Source organism: Pantherophis guttatus, chromosome 4, assembly GCF_059756535.1.
Source record: "Pantherophis guttatus breed Tessera chromosome 4, ASM5975653v1, whole genome shotgun sequence".
Lineage (NCBI taxonomy): Eukaryota > Metazoa > Chordata > Lepidosauria > Squamata > Colubridae > Pantherophis > Pantherophis guttatus.
The window spans coordinates 61764534-61790662 of NC_142066.1; the positions used below are offsets into that span (position 1 = coordinate 61764534).

The 26129-nt window shown below is 38.2% G+C and overlaps 2 protein-coding genes across 7 annotated transcripts in view; one reads left to right on the forward strand and one right to left on the reverse strand.

Moving 5' to 3' along the window:
- Window positions 1-612, reverse strand: part of BRCA1 (BRCA1 DNA repair associated) — an 85226-nt gene extending 84614 nt beyond the window's left edge. The window contains exon 1 of the mRNA XM_060691744.2: window positions 1-612. The gene's annotated coding sequence lies outside the window, so the exon portion shown is untranslated.
- On the forward strand, window positions 19-24983 carry NBR1 (NBR1 autophagy cargo receptor). Of its 6 annotated transcripts, none has more exons than XM_034416223.3 (22): window positions 19-231; window positions 2451-2555; window positions 4132-4194; window positions 6248-6266; window positions 6971-6993; window positions 8118-8306; window positions 9170-9226; window positions 9727-9935; window positions 14630-14791; window positions 15436-15642; window positions 16309-16462; window positions 17196-17489; window positions 18418-18540; window positions 18646-18721; window positions 19377-19493; window positions 20223-20384; window positions 20483-20596; window positions 21179-21500; window positions 21771-21856; window positions 22124-22199; window positions 22633-22738; window positions 23315-24983. In XM_034416223.3, exons 1-22 carry the CDS (start codon window positions 154-156, stop codon window positions 23492-23494), a joined length of 2922 nt encoding a protein of 973 aa, XP_034272114.1. In that variant the 5' UTR covers window positions 19-153; the 3' UTR covers window positions 23495-24983. The 6 variants fall into 6 exon arrangements, with proteins under 6 accessions (XP_034272114.1, XP_060547728.1, XP_034272117.1 ...); XM_060691745.2 differs by having other exon boundaries at window positions 21182-21500; XM_034416226.2 differs by having other exon boundaries at window positions 28-122.
- Window positions 24984-26129: the final 1146 nt, after the last annotated feature.

The window sequence follows — 26129 nt, forward strand, 5'->3', positions numbered from 1 at the left end:
TTGTTATTGTTGTTCTTTTGCAGGATCCGCCTCTCTCCTCGCGGGGAGCCAATAGTATAAAGGACCCGAGGCCCAGGCGCATTAAGCAGCAGCGGTTGCAAGAGTTGGTCGACAAACCAGCGGTATCCTTGCGTCATAGCGTGGGGGGAGGGGATGGCGAACGCTGAGCGTGGAACCTTGGTCTTTACCGAGGTCCACTCGTCAGACGTCCAGGACCTGCTGGGCAGTCCAGTAAGTTCCGTCCCGCTGCCTCCCTGCCCTTCTCTTTAAAGGAGCTGCCTCCCCCGAGAGGCGTCCTCCAGTCGTGCGGGGTAGTAGAATAGCCGCCTCGGCTTCACCCCCCACGTCCATGGGCTGCGGCGCTTTAGTGCAGCTGGAGGGCGCCAGGTGGCGGACGCCGACGGATGGGGGTTTGCTGAGCGTTTGGTAAGCGAAGAGTAAGCTCCGTCCTGGAGAAGAAGCGGACACCGCAAAGCTTTTGTGCTCGGGAAACGCCGTGTTACTAAGTCGGCTCTTCCCCCGTCCCTGTGAAGAGCGAATGACCCGTTTTCGGTAGTTGCTTCAACAGCAGGCAACTTTTTCGGGCTCCTGCATTATAATAAACTGTTCCTTAAGGCTTTCCAAGTTGGCCGTTTCGATTTTAATGCGAAGCCAAAATGGAAACGCCCTTAGTCTCTCCTTCGAGTAAATGTGCGATATTAATATAAATGCTTTGTATGCTTACTACATATATTCGTCAATGTTGTTGCTTTTACCTCCATATACGTAAGCACATAATTGCAGCGTTAAGGTAGCAACCCCTGTGCTTTCGTAGTTTTATTAATTACTGCGGTTAATCCCGGCGAATAACCTACTAACTAGATACCTTGTACTGTAGCAAGTAGGCCAGTTAAGATGGTGACTTTCCGGTAGATCCCATGATATGCAATTTCCTGTTCCAAGGATTTTCAAGATGGTAGTTGTCCCATGGTGCTTGTCTGGAATGTTTGTGAAGTTATTATGTAGCCAAAACTCTCTATTTCAGATAAGCCACTTTTAAGTTCCTGTAAGGGTATGGAACTTTCAAATATTCCAGAATATCTTTTTTTCTTTCAAAACTGTTCTATAAGTAATATAACATGCTGATGTTTATGGGGCATGCCCTACAATAAAGCTCGATAGAATTTAAAAGCAGGGCTGTCCTGCTACGGCTGTGTGGGGAGAAGTGATTTCAATAATCTATTCTAGACCAATGACTGTGATTATTTTTTATAACTGTGGATACCTTTTGTAGACCTGCTTTTCTGTTGAAAGTCCTAACAGTTATAAAAGTATGCCTAAAGAATACTTGCTTTTCTACCTCAAAATGGTGGGAAATCACATTTCCACTTCATAGGTATTTTCCTCAGAGCAGTGCCATTCTGAAGAGCTACCAAAAAAGGAGTATGAGTAGATTAATGAAGAAACAAATATAGAAACATGTTTTGTCCTAAGAGCAAGTTAACATGTACATTCTGGTCATGGGCTGGGAAGCATTGCAAACTGCAAATATGATTGTATTTACAACAGACTTATGAATATGTGCAAAGTTCTAGTGTTCCCAGTCTTGATTTGTATTATCCATTATCTTCACCAGCTATTCCTCCATTGTGGATAATGCCAAATCTTTTTGATTTGTGCATACAATAATCTTGTAGCTATAAAAAAACAAAGTTCCTTAGTTTTTGCAGTTATATATTCATGTTTGTACACAGTTCTGTATCAGTCTCACAATGTTCAAAACTATAAACTATTTTGTCTACTTTAAATCTAATTGTAAATAATATCCCTATTATCTAGGGATATTTAATTGAATCTAATTGAAAATTATATCCCTCTGCCTCAATTTTTAAAATTGTATTTTACCCCTTTACAAAATTTTAGTATCTCACAATAAGTTAGCCTTTATGTTTGCCTATTATTGTCTATAAAAAATTATTGGGCAGAGAATCATAAAGGTGTTTTTGGACCCAATTTGGATTTTTATTGATTCCATATTCTTAGTATGGAACATATGGTTAAACATAATGATTAATCCATATTAACCTTGACTTTGTATACATGATTCTGGGTATTTTAATCTTGGTGTATTTGGTTAGGTAAACCTGACCTAACAAAGTACAGAACTCTGCATCTGACTTAACCAAAGCACAGTGTATCCATGAATATCAATTAGCAGAGAGAAAACATGATGAAAGTTACTTAATTTCATCATTGTTTTCTTATCTTTCTCATATGCAAGCAAGCACAGTTTAGGAGAATATTCAGAAGGATGGGGAGAGGGAGAGAAAAATCCAGGTGGCCCTAACCCCAGGTTTTTGGTTCTTTGAATTATATAAAAATATTGTGACAGCTTGGTTCCTCTCAAAAAGAAGTTAAGTTTGGAACAACTACATTGTTTTTTAATTGATGTTTTCATTTTCTTTCCACAGATTCACAGAATGGATCCCCAGGTAAATTTCAGTGTGACCTTCCAAGGTAACACTTTGAACTTCCTTGTATCATCTAAAACCACATGGGCTGATTTGGAAGCCATGGTGAGTTCGGTCTTTGCTAATTATGATTCACTGATCAATAACAGTTTTAATATTTCCCTTTGCTGTCTTCAAATCACTTAAGTTTTAAGTTTTCACCAACATCTGGCTTTTTCAGCAGGCCCTAGAACAGGGTAGTTCAGCAGGCCCTAGAACCCACTTTTGGACATATGTTTCAGATGGTCATCCATTTTTCCAGTGTGACGGTTAATAAGGTTTAATTATTTGTTACTTGTTTCTATCTTTGTTGTTTAATTCTAATATATATTTAGAATTCCTATTGTAATTGAAGTGGTAAACCAACAATTAATAAAATTTGAGAAGATTGTTTCTGTAAAATGTTAAGAGTATTAGTCATTCATGGAATGATCTCAGCTTTCTTCCCATCCTTTGATTAGCAAATTTGACAAATCTGATTAATGCAATTGCATTAAAGTCCCCAGTCTTCATTAATTCCATAGAATGGAAAAGGTTGAAGGCAATTTGGCTGTTTTATTGCTGCCATGTCTATAATATCCCAGCTATGCAGTAGTCAAACTAGTATAACATTAACATCTTTTACAGCTTCAACCTTCTCCCTCAATTTATGCAGAGTTGTATAAGTGCAAGATTAGTGACAAGGAATAACAACATTCTAGTAAATCAAATCTAAACACTAATCTAATAATTGGTATAGGCTACCAGATGATCATCGAAAATATATCCGAGCTCCCAATAGTGTTCTCTTCATTTTTTAATGTTCTTTGTAAGTGAACAGTTCTTGCTCAAGTTATTTGTTCACTCACCAATCTGTGCTTCATAACCGAAAGTGGATGGGATTGAATTTCTGTTCAGGATCAAACAAGATAATTGCTTGCACCTCCAAGTTGCTTTTTGTATGCTTGCAGAAAGCAGATCTGAGGTGTTTTTGGACCATTAAACATTAAAAGAAATTGAAACTATTATTTCAATCAAGATTAAATGTAAATTTAGAGCAGCTGTAGGCAGTATTTAAAAACGGACATGAACTTGCATGTTTTTGCTGCAAGTGGTTTAATTCAATATTGACATAAAGTTGCTTTGCCCTTTGTGTGGAAATATTTAACTTGCTAGTATATTTGTGTATACTCATTTTTTCCACAAAAAAATACTATATTTTTTTACTGGAAGAAACTCCTGTACTATATTAAAAATTTTAGGTTTATTCTCAAGTTCCCCAGAATTTTTTATTGAATGTAGTGTATCTGTTAGAATAAATTATTTACTTGATTTATTTTTACTAGTCTGCAATGTGGTTGAAAACTCAACTCTATTGGGTAAGGGAGGTAAAACTAAGATTGCCAAAGTCAGCTTTTGATTAATAGATAAGATAGGTATATGCAAAATATTCTAAACAGCTTATAGACTTAATGACTGGGATACAAAGCTTTGATTCTTTTAAGTACAAAATATATATAGCTTGTATTTGACAAAGAGGAATAGAATTGATCTTGGTTTCATTTACACTTTTGAAATATCAATAAAAAGGATTAATCATTGCTGCCTGTTTCTCTGTCATCATGGAGATGAGCCATTTCACTACAGTTAATTTCTGTTATAGGTGAAAGTCTCATTTGAACTGAAGAATATCCAGATCAAATACCTAGATGAGGACCATGATGAGGTACTGCACTTCTATCTTCCTATGAAGGATTTATTTTAAAAATGAAAAGTGTATCCTTGTACTTTCGAAAGAATAGAGCACTAAAAAGAACTTTATATATTTTTTTATAAAGAAGCTTTTTTTCTCCTTGCAAAATACCTTCCAGTTAATATTTGGTCTGTATTGTGTAATAGTTAGTTTCACAGGTTATCTAATTTTTCTGACATCTCTCCAGAGGCTTACCACTTGAGGATTGAAAAGATATTTTTTTAAAAAATAATAATCAGATGTCTTTGACATGACCACAAGCTCAGAATTTTTTTCATAAGTTATGGTCATAAAGCAAGACATCCAAGTAACTGCCTCAATGATCATAACCCCAGCTCTATTAAGTATTAAGTGACCATGCAGGAATGCCTCAAGGGGTGATAAAGGCCTTGGGAATTCTGGCACCTACCAATATATGGAAATCTGCGGGTCACAAGGCTACAGTTAGCTAGGCCCACAGACTCACAGACTTCCTCCCTTCCCCCTTCCACTCTTGAGAGGCCTGGGCCGCTTTATTCTACCACCATATCTGGAAGCCTTGGCTTGTTAGGCCTACCAATGGACAGAAGCCTACCATGGCCAGAAGACCTCAGCCAGCTAGGCACACCAGCGGATAAACCGCCTCCTTGCTCCTGCCCTTCCTGAGATGTGAGCCTTTTTCCTGCCCCATTGTGCCTGTGAAATACCTTTCTCTACAGCTATTTCCTTCTCCCATGTTGGGGTGGGCGTGGCAGTGAATCTGTAAATCATATGGATGTGATCCTTGCAGTGCAGGTTTTTATTATGTGACTGGCAGTGCTGCAATGGTTGGAACTTTGGGCAGGAGCTGTTAAGTCCCTTTGTTCAGTGCCATTATAATTTTGAATAGTCACTGAACAAAGAGTTATAAGTCAAGGGTTAACGAATTACGTCTTTATAACAGAAATAAGGACAATTCTTGAATCCTGCCCCCTTCCCCCGATAACAATCCTTTAAAAATATTTTGCTCTTGAAATTATGAAAAGACCAATAATGTATGTCTAAAAGAAGAAAAATGTACATGCGTTTTGCTCCAAATTTGTCCACTCTTGAGAAATAGGTCTGACAAAAAATATTTTTGTCAGGAGGAGTGATTTATTCTTTAGTTGTACAGAAAGCTTCCTCCTGATACGAGTTATTGTTGAGGGTAAAACTGCCCTCTGCAAAGTGGTGCAATGGACCAGACAGCGAATAGATATGTTGCTTAGCAAAACACACAGATACTCACAGTCTCTGAACGTTTAAAGAAAAATAAACAGTCTTTACTTGTAGTAAAAAAAACAAACTTGGCTTCTCAAAACAAAGATAACACTTCTTCAAATAATCATGGTTCAACACAAAAACATAGTTTGCTTACAATTCCAGTTCTCTTCAGTAACACAGACACAGCAGTTCAACCTTCCAATAGCAGGAGCAGAAGTGAATGAACTTCCTGCCTTCTTTTATGTCTGCTTAGCACAGACAACTAGTCATCTTGTAGCAGTTAAAGTTACAGAACATAGTTTTCTGTATATTACCTACCCAACCATAGGATAAGCATCCAACAATTATATTACAATTTCAAAAATTCCCACCCAACATAGAACTCTAGCTGGGGTATCCAGGGAACATCAAGTTGAGATGGGCTGGTAGGCTCTGTGATGTACCTATACCAGTCATCTTCAAAATGATAATGCATAACAGTGAGATGGCAGCGTATTTGGGCTGGGGGAGAGAAAATGACTACATTTGAATATGGTGTAACCAGCAATATTTGTTGAAATAACTTTTTTCTACAGTCTTAATTTGTATGGCGTTGATTTTACCTCGAAGTATGTAGTTTCTTAGTAGGAAAGCAGGATGGGGGGAAAGGTCTGTTTAATAAAGAAATAAATGTCTGTAATAACTATGAATGATGAGAAGCTATGAGAAGCTAATCTACTGTTTTGTAAAGATCGCATGAAAAATCCTATGAATATTATAGGCAGCAATTAAAAGCCTCCTTTCACGATTTGGTTTCTTTTCACAGGTATCCATCAACACTGCAGGTAAATTGCCTTTGGCTGACTCATTGAATCTGTTGAGGAGTCCTGCTGTTGTAGTGTGAATAAAGGCAGCAATCTAAATAAGGGACACATAGAAAATAGTACTGAAGTATACTTTTGTAAACAACATACATGCCTTGTTTTTCCCCTGTAAAAACTGTATTCAGCGATTATCTAGTTAACCAGCATTTGTCTATTTCTACGTTAGAATGAGGCTTTGTATCTGCAGCTTGTTTAGTAGTCTTTTAAGGAGAAGGCTGAACCTAATGAAGTCTTCAGCTTTTTATTCAGTCACTTCCTATTTATGTAAAGTTTATTAAGTTCAATGCTGATTTAAATTTTCTCAAAATTAATTCAGAACTAAAATCTGGCTTGCTCATACTACCCAGGATATGTGATTCTTCTTGGGTTTTTTTTTCTTTTAAATAGTTTGAATATAGAATTCCATTACATTTTAAGAGCTAAAATTAATGACATGGATTGTACACCATAATAAAACTAGCAAGTCCTGCAGGGTATATTAATTTTTCTTTACTAAACTTCAATTGGATTTGGAGATAGGGGATGAAATCTGTATCAAGGAATAAGAAGGAATTACCAAAGCAGTGAAATTATATTGGGCCCAAATGTGATTAAAATATAGTAATTTATTTACAAATGCAATTCTGGACATGATAATATTAACCACAGTTTGTTTCTCTCTTTAGAGGAATATCAAGAGGCTGTTAAGGTAATGGATTAGATTAGCTTTGGGGAGTTATTTTTACAGCAGTATAAATCAAGCCTTTTAGATTTCTTGATGGGTCTGAGATTTTATTATTCTATTTTATCTCAACCAATAAAATCATTTAAACTAGTCCATTCTAGTTCAATTCCAAGATACTGAAGTTCTTTTTAGTCAATACTGTTTGTCTATTTTGCCATAAAGAGTTATTCTCTGGACAGTAGCAAATTACTTCTGAATTACCTTCCTCTTCAGTTGGGTCAGAATACATATAAGAGCTTCAGTTTTTATGTTACTTTCTCCACATTCTTATAGTTATTCTGTTAGTTTCTATATTAGATTTAAGCACCTAGTCTTTTTTATTTTGCAACGTTTCTGATTTTTAATAAAAGTTGTGGTTGTGTCCTTGTAACTTAACTCTGTGTGAAAGATTATTGTCACTATTTTCATTCTCAAAGGTTTGATTCCTAACTTTAGATTTAGAAGAGTTTAGATTCTCTTTTCTGGTCTAATTCCTGGATGATGGATATCTGTCTAGTTATGAAGGGTACTAGCTCTCATGTCACAGATGGAGAAGTCACATAAGGAATTTTGGCAAAACCACTTAGTATCCCAGTTGCTGGTTATGAGAAGACCATTAAGAAAATCTCTAGGAAATTAAAAGCAAAGGGGATATAGAAATAATTACATAAAAGAGGAAATTAGTTTTATCTTTTTGGGCCTTAGAAATTAGGAAAAGCTCCATATATGTTGAGTTTAATGCAGCATCCATCTGACTTGATCAGTAGTCAATTTTGCAATTTTAAAAAATCCTTTTTTCAGCTTTTCCTGTCTTTTATATTCTACATCTAAGACATACTGTATATATTCCACTATAAAAGTACTTCTAGCATTTTCCCATTTTGTCTTGGTGTTTATGGTCTTGTCCTGAGAAAACTATTACCTTAGTGCAGACCATCTGCTTTCCTTCTGCTAGGCACTTCAACCTGTCACAATGCTAATTTTAAAAAATTTCAATTATCAATAAATGTGTTACTTTAGAAAGATAGGATTTTTTTTTAAATGGCATATGGTTCATTAGAATGACGATGTACAAGTAACTTTACTGAAAGGGTTTTTTTTCCCCCCAGATTGCAATGAAACAAGGCAGTCGGCTTCAGATAAATGTCTATGAATTAAGAGTTCCTTCAGGCATGTCTTCAGGACTGGTCTTTGGGAGATCTGAGGAACCGTTTGTTCCAGAAGTTAAAAAGAAGGCTCCAATTGCTCAAACTCTGATAAAAGACAAAGATATTAAAAGAAAGAATAAAAGGATACAGGTAGAAGTAAAAAGATGTGTTTTCTGGCATCTGGAACTATCCTGTCAACTATCCATTAACGCCATGTTTTTCTTTTTGGGTCTTTCTATCTCAACTTGCAAAGGTTCCGATTTTAATTGCATTATATTGTGTAGCAATGTGTCATTCTATTTTAATCAACCTTTATCTTTAGGTATTGAGTGGACTCTATGCTTTTTTTCTGAAGAGTAAATATTTTCCTGGTTTTTGGAATACATTCTTCACATTTCAGACTTGTTTGAAAGAAGATTTGTTTCTTACAAATTATTAACTGAATTCATTGCTCCTCCTTGCTCCCCCCAGGATATCATATATTTTGCTAAAAGTTTTAAAGTAGTAAAAAGTTGAAGAAATCATAAGCTATTTTCTAAAACCACTAGCAAAATGTATTATCAAAATATTCAGCTACATTTAATTAACCAGTTAGTAATCCACTATATGTATTCAAAGATATAATACTGTTTAAATAATGCTGTGTTAAATAATGCTAAAAGATCCTCAGATTTTTATGAACTTGACCAGTGTTCTTGGCTATTAGAAGTAATAGGAGAGGTTTTGCTTTGGGCTTTTAAAATTTTGGGCTGACTGAACATATCTGCAAACCTCCAAGCATCCCCTTGAATACCAAAGTCTAGATTACATTCTGTTCTGCCAGAACAATGACATTATTTCTAGTGGCAAGCCTGGCCTTATTTTTAAATAAAAATACCAACCAACAAACAATATGGCAAAGTCTGAAGAGTGCCTTTATTTATTCTCTCAGTCTTGCCAAGTTCAATATGAATAGGTACAAGGAAGTTGTATGTTAAGTTTTGCTGCTATGTTTGTTTGTTTTTAATCTCTAGAGTGAGCGCCTTCTCAGTGAGGTCCCACCTGAGTGGTTTACAAGCTACTTGGAAAAGGTGAATGTGGTTTCTTTTCTATTTGTCTTGTTATGCAAGAGGCCTCAGAAAAGGCATTGGGAGATGATTCAAACAGAGTTGGAGAATAATACCTCTTTCTTTACAGGTAAAGAAAAGGATATTATTCATCATGGATAGAGCTTCACACACAAATTTATATTTGATCCAAATTGGCTAAACCCAAATTTCCTAGTTGATTTAAGAGGGCAGTTTTGTGCAGCTTAGTGTAGTGTGGTTAGGAGGTAGGAAGAATCAATACATTCACCTCTCATGGTTAGTATATGATAACTGAAGGCATGTACGGGTGGTTGTCCATTATACACCAAATTATTAAAGTGTATATTGTATGCAGTACTATTTTTCTTCAAACCAACTTACTGCCTGTCCATTCTAGTTGAGAGCATGCATCAATTCTGGGAATGGAGATCAAAGCAAGAAACAGAAAGCCAATGGACACTTGTTCAGGATGCTTTTCTTTCTCTCTGCCTTTCCTTTTTCAGTTCCGGGAGCAAGTTGTTCAAGACACTGTTAAAATGCTGGAACAGAAGTTGAATGACAAGCTGCTTCTTACCAACCAGCTTCCAAGGTCCATGAATACTTCAAGACACCAAACTCCTGCAAGTTCCTTGGTGCAAGGCAATTCCCATGACTGGCTGCTCTCCTGTAATAATTGTCAAAAGCCCATAGTGGGGATTCGCTACCAGTGCAGGTAGGACACAGGCCAGGGGATTAAAATGCAAATTTCCATGGTTTTCCAGGAGGTTAGAAATCAGTAGTCTGAGGTTTTCTAGTGACTGTTGTTTGTGATGTATATAAGTGATTTAAACAAAAATAGTCTAATCATTATGTAGCCAAAGTGAAAACATGGAATATCTCATGGAATCAAAGGTAAAGTTAGTGATATTTTTTGAATAGTTGGGAGAGGAACATCAGTAATTTTCACATTCTTCCTTTCAATAAAATTTCTGCTTTAAAAAAATGTTATACTTTACCTATGTTCCATTTTTCTTCTTTAGCAAAAACAAAAGAGAAATTGGGCAATAAATATTGTGTGATGCTACATTGGCAAAAGGAGCTGTTTTCATTTGTATTTGTGATTTATTTACTGAGACTAATGCTCTAATTACATATAAATTGAGCAGTTTATATTTTGTTTATACAGAAAATAGCTTAGGACACAATATGAAACTCAATAACATTTGTTTACTGCAGCTGCACTTCTTCAGAAACTACCAGAATTTACCCGACCCTAAAGGCTCTCTAAAAAGAAAAAAAAAGTTTTAAACACTTTCAGGAATATTAGCCATTCTTTCTTCCTATTCTGATTTCTTATTACTTCCCTGTTTTGGCAAGAAGGTTTTACTTACAGGAGTTTTCTAACAGATAATTTATTATAATTTATAATTTATTCTTGAGGACGGGTTTTGGAACCCTGAGAGGTGGTTTGCAAAAAACTGACGGCTTTGGGGGTTTTTAGATAAATCTTTAAGTTCTATTTTAAGGGGTTCTGGGAGGGATTGTGGGAATGGATCTGGGGGGATCCATAAATCCACTGAAAGGGGTAATGGGTCTGATAATCATGGTGGGGAGGATTGGGACAGAAATCTGACAAGGATGCAGGGGGATGAAGCGATGGGCATTAGTATAGTAAGTGGGAGGGGCAGATATGACCGCTGCAGGGGGCCATATTATGTTTTGGGAGTGCGCACTCGTTTACGAGCGATTGCCCACTCCGACCTCCAAAGCACTGCTCGTTTCTCGGGTTGTTCAGAGTCTCAGACCCTGGTCTCTACGGCTGATGTTATGTAATGCCAGGTCAGTGGTAAATAAAGCCCCCCTCATTCATGATCTTATTTCAGAGGGGGGTGCTGACCTGGCAGGGATTACGGAGACCTGGTTAGGCCAGGAGGGAGGAGTTCTCCTTGTGGAAATGTGCCCGCCAGGTTTCCGTGCATTCCATCAGCCAAGGACTCAGGGAAGGGGTGGGGGAGTGGCAGCAATCATTAGAGAAAGTCTTTGCCCGAGGGAGGCCACTGTTCCTCAGATAGCCGGATGTGAGTCCCTCCTTGTGAAGTGGGGCCGGGGGATTCAGATGGGCCTACTGATTGCGTACATGGCTCCCTGCCACGTAACAGCAGTCCTGCCTGAGCTGCTCGACATTATAGCCGGGGTGGCGGTGGAAACCCCCAGACTTATTGTTATGGGGGATTTTAACCTGCCATCCGCTGGTGAGATGTCGGAGACGGCTCGGGAGTTCATGGCTTCCATGACAGCCATGGACCTGACCCAGGTAGTTCAAGGCCCCACCCACTTGGGGAATCACACTCTGGACTTGATTTTTGTCTCTGATCAGTGGCTGAATGATCTAAGAATAGGGGATATAGACATCAAGCCCTTGTCATGGTCTGATCATTCTCCTTCACATGGACTTTCAAGTCACTTCCACCCACCGCAGGGAGACGGAACCAAACAAATGGTTCCATCCCAGGCGCCTGATAGACCCCGAAAGGTTCCTGATGGAGCTTGGGCCATTTCCTGAGACTCTGGCTCACGACTCGACTGAGGACCTGGTGGTCGCCTGGGACAGGGCGGCTACTGCGGCCTTGGACCGCGTCGTGCCTTTGCGGCCTCTGACCCGATGCCGATCTCGTCTAGCTCCTTGGTTTTCCGAGGAGATGAGAGAGATGAAGCGTCGGAAAAGACGCCTGGAGAGTGATTGGAGGACAAGCCGATCTGAATCTGACTGAACACAGGTGAGATCTTATATTAAGACCTACCTAGTGGCGATAAGAGCGGCGAAGTCTAGCTACTTCTCCGCTCTTATTGCATCTGCAGAGAACCGCCCAGCCGCGCTGTTTAGGGTGACCCGCTCCCTACTTCAGCTGGGGGTACAGGAAGATCCCTTAAAGGGTCGAGCTGAGGATTTTGTACAATTCCTGCATGATAAAGTCGCTCAGATTCAGGAAGGCCTGGACTCCAATTGGGTAGATCCAGGGGAGGAGACGGGGGCAGGTCTTGAGAGCGTTATCTGGGAAGAGTTTGACTCTGTGACTCCTGAGGACGTGGACAGGATTCTGGGCAAGCTTAACGCTGCCACATGTTTATTGGACTCGTGTCCCTCCTGGTTGGTACTGGCCTCCCGGGAGGTTACACGAGGCTGGCTCCAGGGGATTATAAATGCTTCTCTGAGTGAGGGTGTCTTTCCCGCCGCCTTGAAAGAGGCAGTTGTGAAGCCCCTCCTCAAGAAGCCTTCCCTGGACCCGGCTATATTATCAAATTATCGTCCAGTCTCCAATCTTTGCTTTGTTGCGAAGGTTGTTGAGAGTGTGGTGGCGCGACAACTACCCCGATACCTGGATGAAGTTGTCTTATCTGGATCTGTTCCAGTCGGGCTTCAGGTCGCGATATAGCACGGAAATGGCATTGGTCGCGTTGGTGGATGATCTCTGGAGGGCTCGGGACAGAGGTTGCTCCTCTATCCTGGTCCTATTAGATCTCTCAGCGGCTTTTGATACCATTGACCATGGTATCTTACTGCACCGACTGGAGGGGTTAGGAATAGGGGGCACCGTGCTTCGGTGGTTCTCCTCCTTCCTCTCTGACCGTTCGCAGTTTGTGTTGGCAGGGGGGCAGAGGTCGACCTCGAGGCACCTTATTTGTGGGGTGCCGCAAGGGTCAGTCCTCTCACCCCTTCTGTTCAACATTTATGTAAAACCGCTAGGCGAGATCATCCGTGGTTTCGGGGTGAGTGTTCATCAGTATGTTGATGACACACAGCTATACATCTCCACCCCAGACCACCCCAATGATGCCCTTGCTGTGATGTTCCATTGCCTGGAGGCCGTGCGGATCTGGATGGGGAGAAACAAGCTCAGACTCAACCCCTCCAAGACCGAGTGGCTGTGGCTTCCGGCGTCCCGGTATAGTCAGCTGGTACCATCACTGACAATAGGGGATGAGATTTTGCTCCCCACAGAGAGGGCCTGCAACTTGGGTGTCCTCCTGGATTCACGGCTATCTTTAGAAGATCATTTGACGGCCGTGGCCAGGGGTGCCTTTTATCAGGTTCGCCTGATCTGCCAGTTGCGTCCCTTTCTGGATCGGGACTCCTTGCGCACGGTCACTCATGCCCTAGTTACCTCCCGTATGGACTACTGTAATGCTCTCTACATGGGCCTCCCCTTGAAAAGCACCCGGAGGCTCCAACTGGTCCAGAACGTAGCCGCGCGGGTGATTATGGGCGCAGCTCGTTTCGCCCATGTAACACCTCTCCTACGCGAGCTGCACTGGCTCCCGGTGGTCTTCCGGGTGTGATTCAAGGTGTTAGTTATCACCTTTAAAGCGCTCCATGGCTTAGGACCTGGGTACCTACGAGACCGTCTTTTGCCACCAATAGCCTCCCACCGACCAGTTCGTTCTCACAGGGAGGGACTACTCAGGGTACTGTCAGTCAAATTATGTCGACTGGCGACTCCCAGGGGGAGGGCCTTCTCTGTGAGGGCTCCAATCCTTTGGAATGAACTGCCCGCGGAGATACGGAATATCCCTGATCTCCGTGCCCTCAAGACCCTGATGTTCCAACAGGCGGGGCTAAACATATGAACATGTGAATGATTTTTAAATGTTATCTAATTCTGGGTTTTTATTTAATTGACCAAACTAAGTAATAATTTTAATCAGCAATTTTATGATGTTTGTGTGTCTATATTTTTCTTGACTGTATACCGCCTTGAGTCCTACGGGAGAAAGACCGTATAGAAATACAATAAATAAATAAATAAATTTGCTGCCCCTCTTATCGATAAAGCAACTCTGGGCAGTTTACAGACAATAAAAAGATAAATACAAAAATAATTAAAATTTAAAACACTATATAGAAATTTAGAACCAAGGAGATGGACAGCACAGGGATGATATTCTTTTACCTCATCAGTCTTCAGTGGTGCATGTCCCCACAAGGCCTCAAACCAACTGGCAAAACCAGGTTTTTATACACTTCCAGAAGGGCAGAAGTGTGGGAGTATAAAGGGCTGAGGCTATAGCGGAAACGGTTCTTTTCCTTGATCCTGCCAGCTGGAATATATGTCCACACAAAGTGTTCTGCAGAGAAAATTAACTACTTATTAACACTTTTTAAAGCTTATAAATCCTCTCCCTATTCAGTTTTTCAAACATTTGAGAAAAATAAATCTAAGGGTTTATTTTCCTTACAGAAGCTTCCCTGGCTCATAGTTCTGCTTTTATATCTTCCCCTAAAATTTCATCCAAATATTTTGTACTTATAAATACACTGATATATCTCAATACATCAGCACAGCTGGGAAAGTATTTTAGCAGATAACTAAACAGTTAATAGAGGAAACAAATCAGTAATTCACCACATCACCTTTCTTATTTTCTCAGTGTTTGCCCAACCTATAACATCTGTGAATTGTGTGAAGCAGGGTTATATTTCCATGACCCTAACCATGTCTTTCTAAAACTGAGGAGGCCCACTTGGCATATTTCAGACACACAGAGTCTCGGACAGCTGTCATCATCTCTTGTCACCTCAGAACAAGTCAGGTAAACAACGAACTTCCTTGCTTCCATTGTGAGACCCATTGAATTGTTTATATTTAGAGTACTTCTGATAATGAATATAACATACAGTAAAGAAAGCTCATGGAGGAATCAAAGATATAGCTAAATTCATATCAACATGAGAAATTCAACATTTGATTTGTCTCCATGTCTTCCTTTCACCTCTAGTAGATTAGTTCTATTGAAATGGTAAAGACTATCTTGATATTGGACAAAATTAGAATCTGATTTAAGCCTAGGTTGAAAAGAAGCAGACTAACATTTTAGCAACAAGGGAATGCCATGTTGTTCAGGGAGAACTGGATGATGGTTGTAGATGCCTTACTGAAATGGACAAAGGCCAGAATTTCTGATAGGTTAGGGCTTTGTTTTGGGGATAGCAGAAGTGCTGTATTTGTTTTGCTTTGTTTTATTAAGCCTAGAAAAAAAGCTTGCAGATTCCTTAAATGACTTTTACTGCTGAAAAGATGGCAACCAACAATAGTATTTGGATGTCATGAAAAGGATGCTTGTTTATTGCCAATGGTCCTCTAACCATGGATTGCCCGGCTAATTTAGGAGACATCCATCTCCACATATTTTTAAGAGAGAGAGGCAAAATTAATACCTTATTTCCAATTGTTCAGATTCCAGAAGCAAATGGACAAACATTTCCTGAAAGCAGAAAAACAGCGTTTACGAGGAGAAAAGAAGCAGCGTAAAGCTGAAGCACGGGAACTCAAGAAGCAATTTAAATTGCATCAAAAATTTAATCTATGGAACTCAGGTCATGCTCTTGACCACACGGATTTGGCAGCTGCAAAATCTGAGAGGCTACAATCCAGTACACTTCTGTAAGCAAGCCTAGATTTGGGTTATGTTTGGAAAGCACATTCTGCATATTCTGTTTTGGCTTTTAGTGGACTATGAGGTCCTTTTCTAGCCAGCTCATGATTTGTGCATGAAGATACTGATATTTTCAGTATCTTCAACTTCCTACTTCTCTAAAAATATAGTTTTTAAAGACTATTAGATAAATTGTGATTCATTGGGTCATCATTTCAGATATACTTCCTTAACAGAGAAACAGAATGACCAAGGGAATGACTTTGATTTCCTGCTGGCTTTACCATGACTAACCGCATTCCGACAGCCAGTGGTGGGGATCAGTCTATCCAGCCTGTATAGTGAACCAAAATAAAACACAAAGGACAGAGGACAACTTTGTCTTGTCTCCTCCTGGATATCGCAATTTTGGTTAGCTTTCTTGTAGGTTAGCCGGTTGAGGTACCTTGGTTCAAAAATGGTTACCCTACCATGGTCTGTTTTGCCCAGTTAAAGGTTACAGGAATGAAAGTTTCAGTAGTATGTAAGTTCATAATTCCTGATATGTTTTAGATCAGCTTTCTAGATAGCTAGGTGTGTTGGGCTACTGCTCCTAGAATACCTACTTAGAATGGCTAATGAACCTGCAGATTTGAAACTTTACTAATTTGTCTCTGGTTTCCTCCGTTTTACAGTTCTCTGCAGCGATGCCCAGTTGTCTCCACATTGAGTGCTGCCTTTGTAGATGAGAATTTACCAGATGGAAGTCATCTCCCACCAAAGATTATCTTCATGAAGCATTGGCGTATGAGGAACACAGGCAATATGGCATGGAGCTCAGATACCAAGGTGTTTTTCAATGTTTAATTTATAAAAATACATGCTAAAGTCTAGCTTTGGCACTGAGCCTGCTCCCTTTGTTCATCCTTTAGCTCTTTCTGCATCAATATTGGGATGGTACTTTGTAAAGTGCAGAAGTACTTTGTTGCATGTTTTGGGTTGAGTCGTGCTAATACTTTGTTTTCTATTATTCCAGTAAATAATGGATCTCAGGACTGTAATTTACTTATTTATACAAAGGTTTATTTTAAACTTCCATCCATCCACTTTGGAGTTTTGGCTACACTGTTAAAAGCAGAAGCTATGGTTCTGTGTTGCTCTGGTTGCTAAGTAAATGGGAACTGAAGGATTCATTTTAATGAATCGGAGATGCCCAGATCTCAGAACTGTATACATTCAGTAAATTTTGATTTGTCTCTTTAAGTGTTATTAGTCTGTTTCATCATCACTTGTCTCCAAGATTATCTAATAACTTTCTCTCTGCAGCCCTAGAGATTCTTGAGAGGTGGGCTTCTATGTCATAGTCCCAGATACTTAAATGCAAGATTCTGATGTCTTCTTCACAGTAATTTTGGAACAAAGCACAACTCAGAATGGAAGTTTGAATCTCCATTTACCAATATTTACTTAATGAAAGTCTTGTAGCTCATAAGGCCTAAAAACATTCATTCATGACCAATATGAGAAACTTGCATGTTTTGGTGTTACCGTAAAATAACTTTCCCTTCTCTTCATATTTCAGCTAAAATTCATGTGGGGAAATATAACTCTGATGTCTTCTGGAAAAAAAGATGTGATTGTGCCTTACCTACTTCCTGGGGAAGAGGGGTTTGTCTCAGTGGAGTTTGAAGCCCCGGCAACGGAAGGAACCTATACATCCCACTGGAGGTTATCACATAAAGGGGAACAATTTGGACCGCGGATCTGGTGCAGTATTGTGGTTGACTCCTCTTCTAACACAATTTCCAATTTGCCTGACCATGGCAGATTGATGCCTAGCTTTTGCCAGAATAGTATGTCTCTTTACAAAGAAGAGGTAAGGCCCTCATACCTGAGTCTATTTAAGACTCTGGTTTTTTTCCTTTCAATATTTTTTTTATCTCTGCCTCTCTCTCTCTCTCTCTCTCTCTCTCTCTCTCTCTCTCTCTCTCTCTCTCTCTCTCTCTCTCTCTCTTACATCTGTATTGTCTCCACTCAATGGCCCCTCTTCTTTAATGTGCATATTCTCTCCTGATTCAAATAATTTAAATTCTTAGAATCCATCAACTAATTATCCTTTGGGCTGTTAATTAATTTGTTTTAACAATTACAAACCCCTAATGTTTTCAGGTATAATTGAGAAAAAAAGATCTTACTTAGATACCATAGAAAGCCTGATAATCACTCTACATGGATTGAAGATTATGAGAGTTGTCATCCAAAACATTTGCAGGACTGTTACAAATCTTACCAGCATCAATGGAGTAGTCTGCATGAGATAGTTTCCCAAGCAAAAATAGGCTCCTGAAAGCATCCTAATCTATTTATCCTATTAACTTCATTCTAAATTAATTGCAAGGTGGTTTTTCTATCTATTTCTCAGCTCAATAATATAAGGGATATATTATTTTTAAGCAAAATAATATTTAACTTCTGAATGCGCAAAACAATGGGAGAAAGTGTACTAGTGTCACTTGTTTTTTTAGAAAATACAAAGATGTAGTGAATTAAACTTTGCAAGTTTATTTTGCATTTTTGTTTAGCTGAAGAAGCATTAAACAAAATAGAATTCCAGATTTTCTATACCAAATATTTTAATTAGATTCAGTCTTTTTTATATATAGAATAACAAAATGGAAATGTGGAGATCAAGGTAGTATGGAAGATGTACTGCAGTATAAACAATACAGTGAAATGCCTGAGTAAAATAGTTTGCCTCAAAATCACCTTGGAGCATCCTTCAGTATTACTTCTTTTCTCTATAGGAAAGAGCTTCAGAATTTAAGGGGGAAGTAAGCTTGGCCAACCGAGTTGCTTCATCAAAGATGAAAAGAATCCTCAGTGCTAGAGAGTTTTACATCCCATCACTTGATCTTCTCACAGCCCAGGTGAAATGTCTGGTACAGACCAAAATTCAAAATGGGTTCAGAGAAAAAAAATTATTCCCATTTTCTTTGTCATTAAATTGTTCGCTTTTGTTTTCTTCCCATTAGGATTTGCTCTCCTTTGAATTACTGGACATTAACATAGTGCAAGAATTGGAGCAGGTCCCTCGTAATACTCCTGTTGGTAAGTTGTGGCAAATACATTCTCATCCTGCTTTCTCAATAGAGTATGTCTAATTGGCATTATTGGATACCTGGCAAGGCTCATACTTTTTCAGTAGGGAATTCCTTGCCAACTCCTGGAATCTTCTGGATCTGCTGCTATTTCTTGCAATTACTGTGTTTTGCCTGCTCTATTAAGCAAGCAATGTGCTATTTGCTTATTGTGAAAGATTCTGAGGTTTCTCACAGTATGGAACTGTAATGAGATTTTAATTTGTAAGGCTTAGTCCCCTCCTTATTAGTTTCCTCAAGGTAAATATAGTTGGGTCAGCATCTGCAACCTTTGATACTCTAGGCCAACTTATTAGGATGTATTTAGCACATTATCCCTGATTGTAAATGGCAATGGAACTGAACAGGATAAATTTGTGAACCTTTCAATTCCGTATGATCTGTGATGCTCAGCTAATCGTGTGCCGATACATTTCTCTCAACTATTGGGAATCTTTTATTTCTTTCTATTTGGTTCCAGATATATTTAGTCCGTACCTGCTGACCAGTCCATCACTTTTCTTTCCTACAGATGAGGCAATGGAAAGAATCTATAAAAATAGTTTCAGAAATACAAAAAAAAAAGGGGGGGGGTATGTTGTATCATCCTTATCTTGCTTTTCCAGATTCCATACAAGGTCCAAGCCCATACAAAATCCATGACTGCAGTTCTTTGCCAAAAACAACTGTGTTAGATCAGAAACAAGAAGAGAATGAGAGAATCACATATAAATTACTGTCTGGTAAGCAATGAGAAGTACTGTGATGGCCCTAAGAATTCTCTGTTCTTTCACTGGGTTTCCTTATCAAGTAGAAGCCAGAAGTCTCAACTAAGAACTGAAGTTACCAACCATTTTAATTGGTTTTATTATTGATGATCTATTTTGCTGCAAAGCTGCTAACTTTAGAATTTGGAAAATTTACCAGATAGTTTTAGTGACAAATGATTGCAAGGTTGTACGCACTTAGTCAAAGCTGCGTTATAGACCATGATAATCAACAGATTTGCCTAGTTTTGTATTTTATATCTTCAGCTTCTTTCTTACAATATAGCCCCTGTTGTAAGATATCCTTCATCCCTTGATAAACAGAATATACTTGGCTCAACATAAGTCTTTCTTACTAGTCCTATATTCAAATACTATAAAATCTAAATTTTATAGACTTAGAAATTTAAGTATTTCTGATGATTATATAAAAGCTGCAATATGCAGGTTCTGAAATCTCCTCCAAATCGGGCTCTTGAAAATTGATGTTTTGTGAAAACCCTGTTCTTGCAACTCTGTAGCTTGAATGGTATCAGGCTTCCTCTTGATGTATTTCACTGCTTGAAGTATTTACATTCATTAGGTAAAATGAATTAGATAAAAATGACTACCAGAGATTAAATGCAAACTTGGTATCTATGATAGCTTTCTCTATTCTGAAATGTTTGGTAAATACTGACAAGGATATTTAATCTCATCCTACAGATGCTCAAGTCAGCAAAGGGAAAGCTGAAAATTCAGGAAACCAAGAAGAAGGAGAGGAAGACATGAGTGGAACTCAGTTTGTATGTGAAACAGTCATTCGTTCTCTCACCTTAGATGCTGCACCTGACCATCAGCCCCCACAAAAAAAGAAGTCTTCTCACAGTGAGTGCTTTCAAATATCTTGTTAAAAATATACCGTATTCAGAAAATACCTCCAGCGTCATTGATTATTTCTTCTTTTTTTGTTATTGTTGATTTAGATTCTCTGCAAACACTATCCGATATTGCCCACTGTAGCCCAGAGAACAATGATTCCATTAACCCTGTTTCTGTATCAGATGAATTACAGGGCAGAGTACCAACTCCTGAATTTGGTAAGGCTTGATGGTTAGTCTTTGCTTTTCTGAAGCGTTAATGAATGTAAGTAACTGGCTTAATGAGGAAGTTCCCAAATTGGATCAGATGAACAGAGTAACATAATAATGAAATTTACTGTTAAAGATTTCACTAAATTACTCAGTTTATGAGAGTTTGGTGTAGTAATTAAGGCATCAGGCTGGAAACCAAGAGACCAGGAGTCATAAACTTACCTTAGCATGAAGCCAGTTGGTGACCTTGGACCAGTCACTTTCTTTCAGCCATTAGAAGGAACAATAGCAAACCACTTCTGAAAAACTTTGTTAAGAAAACTGGAGGGATTAGTTCATTGAACAGAAGTCAAAAGCTGGCTTGATGGCACCCCCCCCACACACACATTCATGGTTTCTGTTCCTCTCCAAGATACATATTTGAAATGCAGGTGACTGAGGACTACCTATGATTTGGATGGTGGGGAATAAGTTTTTAGTTTAAGAGGGTTGTGATTTAGGTATATTTACAAAAGAGAATGATGAAGGCATTGTGGAAAGGATTGCAATGTTGACATTTATACTGAAACATTATTCCCTGTCTTCTAGAAGACCTCCTAGTGCAAGATGGTGAAGAATCAAATGGAGAAGCTGACAATGATATGCAGGATGAATTCAGCAGTCGGGCATCTTCTCTTTCTGAAGATTATATCATTGTCCTTCCAGAATGTTTTGATACTAGTCGTCCTCTGGGCGAGTCAATGTACAGTTCAGCACTCTCTCAGTCAAATTTAGAAAATGTTACCATGGCTCCAGCAAATCCCGAAGAAAGCTACACACCAGTGAATAGCACTAGTAATACGTTGATTACCTCTCAGACTCTTGATGAAATGTCACTGAACCCTCAGAGTGGGGAACCACAGCTAATAAGGTACCAAGTAAACCAAGAATAATCCAGAACCTTAGAATTTCAGTATTTCCTATAATTATAAATAGCCTCTCAAAGAGAAGTGTTGATTTCTGAGTGTACATACCAAGCCAAAATGTACACACAAATCCAAATGATAAAGCCATCTGGAATTTTACTATATTATATTATAACAGAACTAACTGAATGTGTAGCATAGACCAGTATCCCCAATTTTCATTCTATGGAGTTTTGGTACACTATTATGAATATCTGTTTGTTTTTCTCTAATAGATTCCGGGCTCTTTCTGAAAGTTCCCAAGAAGCATCTTTTCCCACTAGAGAGGAAGCCCTGTTGGTTCCTGTCCAAATGAGAGAAGGTATTGTATTGCAATGTTCTACATGATAGACAGTAAGCAGGAGTTTCTAACTGAAATCTTCACTTTATAGACTGCTGCTCTCCAGAGATTTATGTATATCTGAAGTATACATATGTACATATTGTTTTTATTAAGTAAATCCAGTAAATTTTACAAATTTGGTTTGTAGGAATATTCTCTGTTCCTTCTGGAGCACAAAGATGGATTCTTTTCTCTTTTTTTTTTCTGTTCTTACTCTCATGTACTTTTATTTTCACTTTCTTGTAGAACTACAGAGATATGGTTCTGAAGTTTCATCTCCAGAAAATATCAATAACCCATCAATGTATCCTGAATCCTCTAGGTAAAAAAAACAAAACAGATTTCATCATGATGTGAATAATGATTTTTTAGTGAGATTTTTGATGTGTCAATTAGCCTTTTGTTTCTTCATTTTTCAGAAATGTTGTTTTAATCTTACAGTTGAACAAATTAATTGAGGCTTTTAAAAAAAAAACTGCACTACTGAAGCAGGAAGCCACCACTCAAGCAAAAGAAACTAGAGCAGACAAATAGTTTTAAGAGAACAATTTCACTACTCACTATCACTCACTACTCTTTGGATACAAAAAATGCTAATTTTAGTTTCTGGCATGCTCACTGAAGATATTGAGTCATTGGATTGGAAACTATTGGTAGTTGGAGTAGGTTATACTGTACTGGTTGGATCAGTAATCTGATATGGAAAAAGCCCTTTCCCTATATTTCTATGTTTTAAACTCCAATTTGATTTGCAGACATAGCCCGGGAAATAGCCTTGCTGGTGGCCTGGTGAAAGGAGCCTTATCAGTGGCCGCCTCAGCTTACAAGGCATTATTTGTTGGGCAAGCCTCCATGGATCAGGTAAATAGATCATCTTGTCACCTTATGAGACCCAGGAAACATGCCCTTTCTATGGCTGCCTCTGCTCTTTGGAAAAAAGAGTTGTTAAGACATGGCTATTCCCTGATGCATTAGATGCCATTTGAGTGAGAACCCCCTTCTGGTTGTTTTATTATGTGCTTGGTCATCTTTTTAATTATTGGTGCTGCATGCTACCAAGTCATACTGTTTAAAGTACCTGGCCTTACACATTTTAAAAATAAATATGGAAGAGCAAGGACAGGAGTGTGTACGTTTTGTAGTTTCACAATTAATCCTTACAGATAAGGATACAGCAATCTAAAAAACAGGTTGTTAGTTTTTGTGAATGCAAAGATAAGCTTGAGAACTGGGTGATACAGTGAATTATTACAAATAAGGAAAATAATACTGAGTATAGTAGAAATTATTCCAATTTAAATTTTCCTGGGATGACTTTAGTTTGAGAATTCTTATCTGAGTATCTGAGGTGTACATAAATGTTTGTTTTATGCAACTTTGCATTTATGTGTTTGTTTCCTCTTTATATTGATATTTCTGTACTTTTCATCCTTCCAGGCTGTTTCTGTAACCAGTGAAAATCATATGGCTTCATTTCTGACTCATCTACACGAAATGGGCTTCTGTGACAGACACTTTAATCTCCATCTGTTACAGAAACATAAATGTGACATGAATCTTGTTGTCACTGAGTTGCTGCAGCAAAATCAGGGTGATTGGTATGGGAACCCATACTGAACCTTTTTCACTTGTGCATTAAAAAACTTAACAGCAACTGGCACCAGCAGCTTCTAGCTCCCTTCTGTCCTAAGCAGAGCCAAGATGGCTTCACTTTTATTTTTCAGTACATTATAATTCCTACCATCTCTATTATCCTACAGCTCAGGCATTAGAGTATCTTTTATTTTAAAACGTTTTTTCCCCAAAATAGTGAATATCAGATTATAGATAGGAGAAAAGAAGTGATTATGCTCCAGAAATATAATTGGAGTTAGCAGCCAAAGTAGGCTGTTTGTTCTCTATTTTACTTCTCTTCTGGTTAAGGAATACTTTTATCACACATTTAATGTTGTGTGTCTTGCAAGACACTGACATTATCTGAAAACTATGTCCATGAAAACCCCACAATTCCATTATTTTCTGGTTATTTCCTTGTTAGAAGGAGAACAATTGGTTATATGATTAAAAATACTAAAGGTGTAGCTGTTTATACTGCATAATTCTTTAGAGAAAAAATAGTGATAGTGACTGCTCAAGCTATTTGAAGGGTAGATGATCAAGACAAATCTGAGTGTTAAAAAATTATTTTTGTAAACTTTTACCAGCCAGCAGTGTTTGATAGGAGTAAATACTGCTCTCACAAGCAGTATTCCTGATTTCTCTACCTGGTGTTAGACCAGTTTGAAGTCCTTAAAAAAGCAATATTTTAACAACTTCAGCTTAATTACATACTGATAGATTAATTAAATACCTGATAGAAAATTTTGCTTAATATATAAAAGAAAAAGACAAAAATACAGATGAATGATATTTAAGGAAAATAACTTCCTATGTCTCCATTAATCAAAACAGAGGACTCAAGAATCTGGGGGGAATTTCTGCCCATATCCTCCTGAAATAAATACTGTAAGGATTTGATCCTAAATGGTTTACACATTTTGATTTGACTCTCAGGTGTTCCTTTGATTTTTTTCATATAGGATGAAAGGAATGTCTGTTCATAAAGCATGCAAACAGTAATGGGATGTACACAAGTATAGCTTTTCTGTGATTTTGGTAGGAAATAGTTAATGAATGCAAGAGATTGAAATGAGAAAAGTTTCCTAAGGAGGCAGATTGAGGAGCTGAGGACAAGCTGCTTGTGCTATGTATTGCTTATTTAATAAAATATGTATGCAAATTGAATATTTCTGAATGAAAGAGTTTAGATTTGCAACTTCTCTTGGGCTGATGGGGAAAACCTTTAAATTACTAGGTAGATCTTCATATTTTTTAAATGACTTTACTTTGAATTACTTCAATCAACTAACTTCTTGTTGGCCCTGATGAAGCGAGCTTTCTTCTTATGTTTCATAAAAGGTGAAATTTTCTTCTATTGGCTTTGTATGTTTTATGAGAAGTTGCATGATTGATAATTTAAACAATACTGATAATAAGATATTGTTTATTGCTTAGATTAAGCACCATGGTCTTTGAGTTGAAAAATAAATATTAAAAATGTGCATTAGGTTTGCCTTTGTGAAAATTTGTTCTTTGATTTTAAAATAATGGGTAAAGTCAGATTGCAAAAGAAACTTCTAGTAAAAGCAAACATATAAAATACATTTTCATGCTGGGATAGCAACACTTACACAGCAAGGCATTTATTATTCTTTATACCAGTTGTGTAGGTCCAAAGATCTCCTGAGCGTGTGAAAGACATTTCTCTTGCTCTTTAGAGATGTTGACACCAGTTACCTTTTGTCACGTATATAACATGACATAACATATAACTTGTGCAGATAGTGAAATTCTGAGTGTGGGCTGCAGAGTGGATATTTTAGAAAGAAGTCAAACATTCAAAATCGGGGGCGGGGGAGGTGTTGAACTGTGTTATGTTTTATTTAAAAAGCAGGGGCTTTTACGGTATACAAAGAATAAGGAATTAATTGATTTCTCAATTATAATTTCTTTGCCAAATCAAAGTTGCATCCACGTTACCAATTAATCTTTAAAACAAATTTCTGAGACTATCCGGTATTTGTATAAATTCAGAAACATAGCATAAAAATACCAGTAATCTTATTTAAGGTCTGATCTACAGCAGGAGTCTCCAACCTTGGCAACTTTACGACTTGTGAGTCATGAAGTCATGCGCTGGCTGAAGAATTCTGGGAGTTGAAGTCGACAAGTTGTAAAATTGCCAAGGTTGGAGACCCCTGATCTATAGTGTAATTCCCTGGGGGAGACTAGTTTGAAGATCAGAAATTAAGTACAGGCTAAATCCACCTTCCTAATAGCATTTGGAATTAGGAGGGAGAGGCAGCCTAGTATTCCCACTTGCATTTGCAACAAATGGGCTTCCAAGTGAGAGGACTTCGAGCAGGAAAAAAAAGCTAAATTAAATTTATTCAGGACTGTGAGTGCAAGTCCTGTGGAACCAAATGATAATTCTAATGTGATCATTTAAATCAACTGATAATTCTAATGTGATCATTTTAAATCAATGGTGCTGGGAACATCAAGAGCATTATTTTGAGACCCTAACTTGGTGTGCCCAAAGTGGGTCAATTTATTTTGGCTCATGTCGGACCCCGAAAACATTAAGGAACATCAATGGTTTTGAGGAGATAACTACTGCCCTTTTGCCCTGCCTGAGGCCAAACGCTGAATA

Excerpts from the sequence above, each read along its gene's own strand:
- NBR1 (XM_034416223.3), top strand. The coding sequence starts at position 154 with ATGGCGAACGCTGAGCGTGGAACCTTGGTCTTTACCGAGGTCCACTCG. Across the intron at positions 14,792-15,435 it reads GTCACCTCAGAACAAGTCAG|ATTCCAGAAGCAAATGGACA; the intron begins GTAAACAACGAA and ends CCAATTGTTCAG. Across the intron at positions 20,597-21,178 it reads AGTACCAACTCCTGAATTTG|AAGACCTCCTAGTGCAAGAT; the intron begins GTAAGGCTTGAT and ends CCTGTCTTCTAG.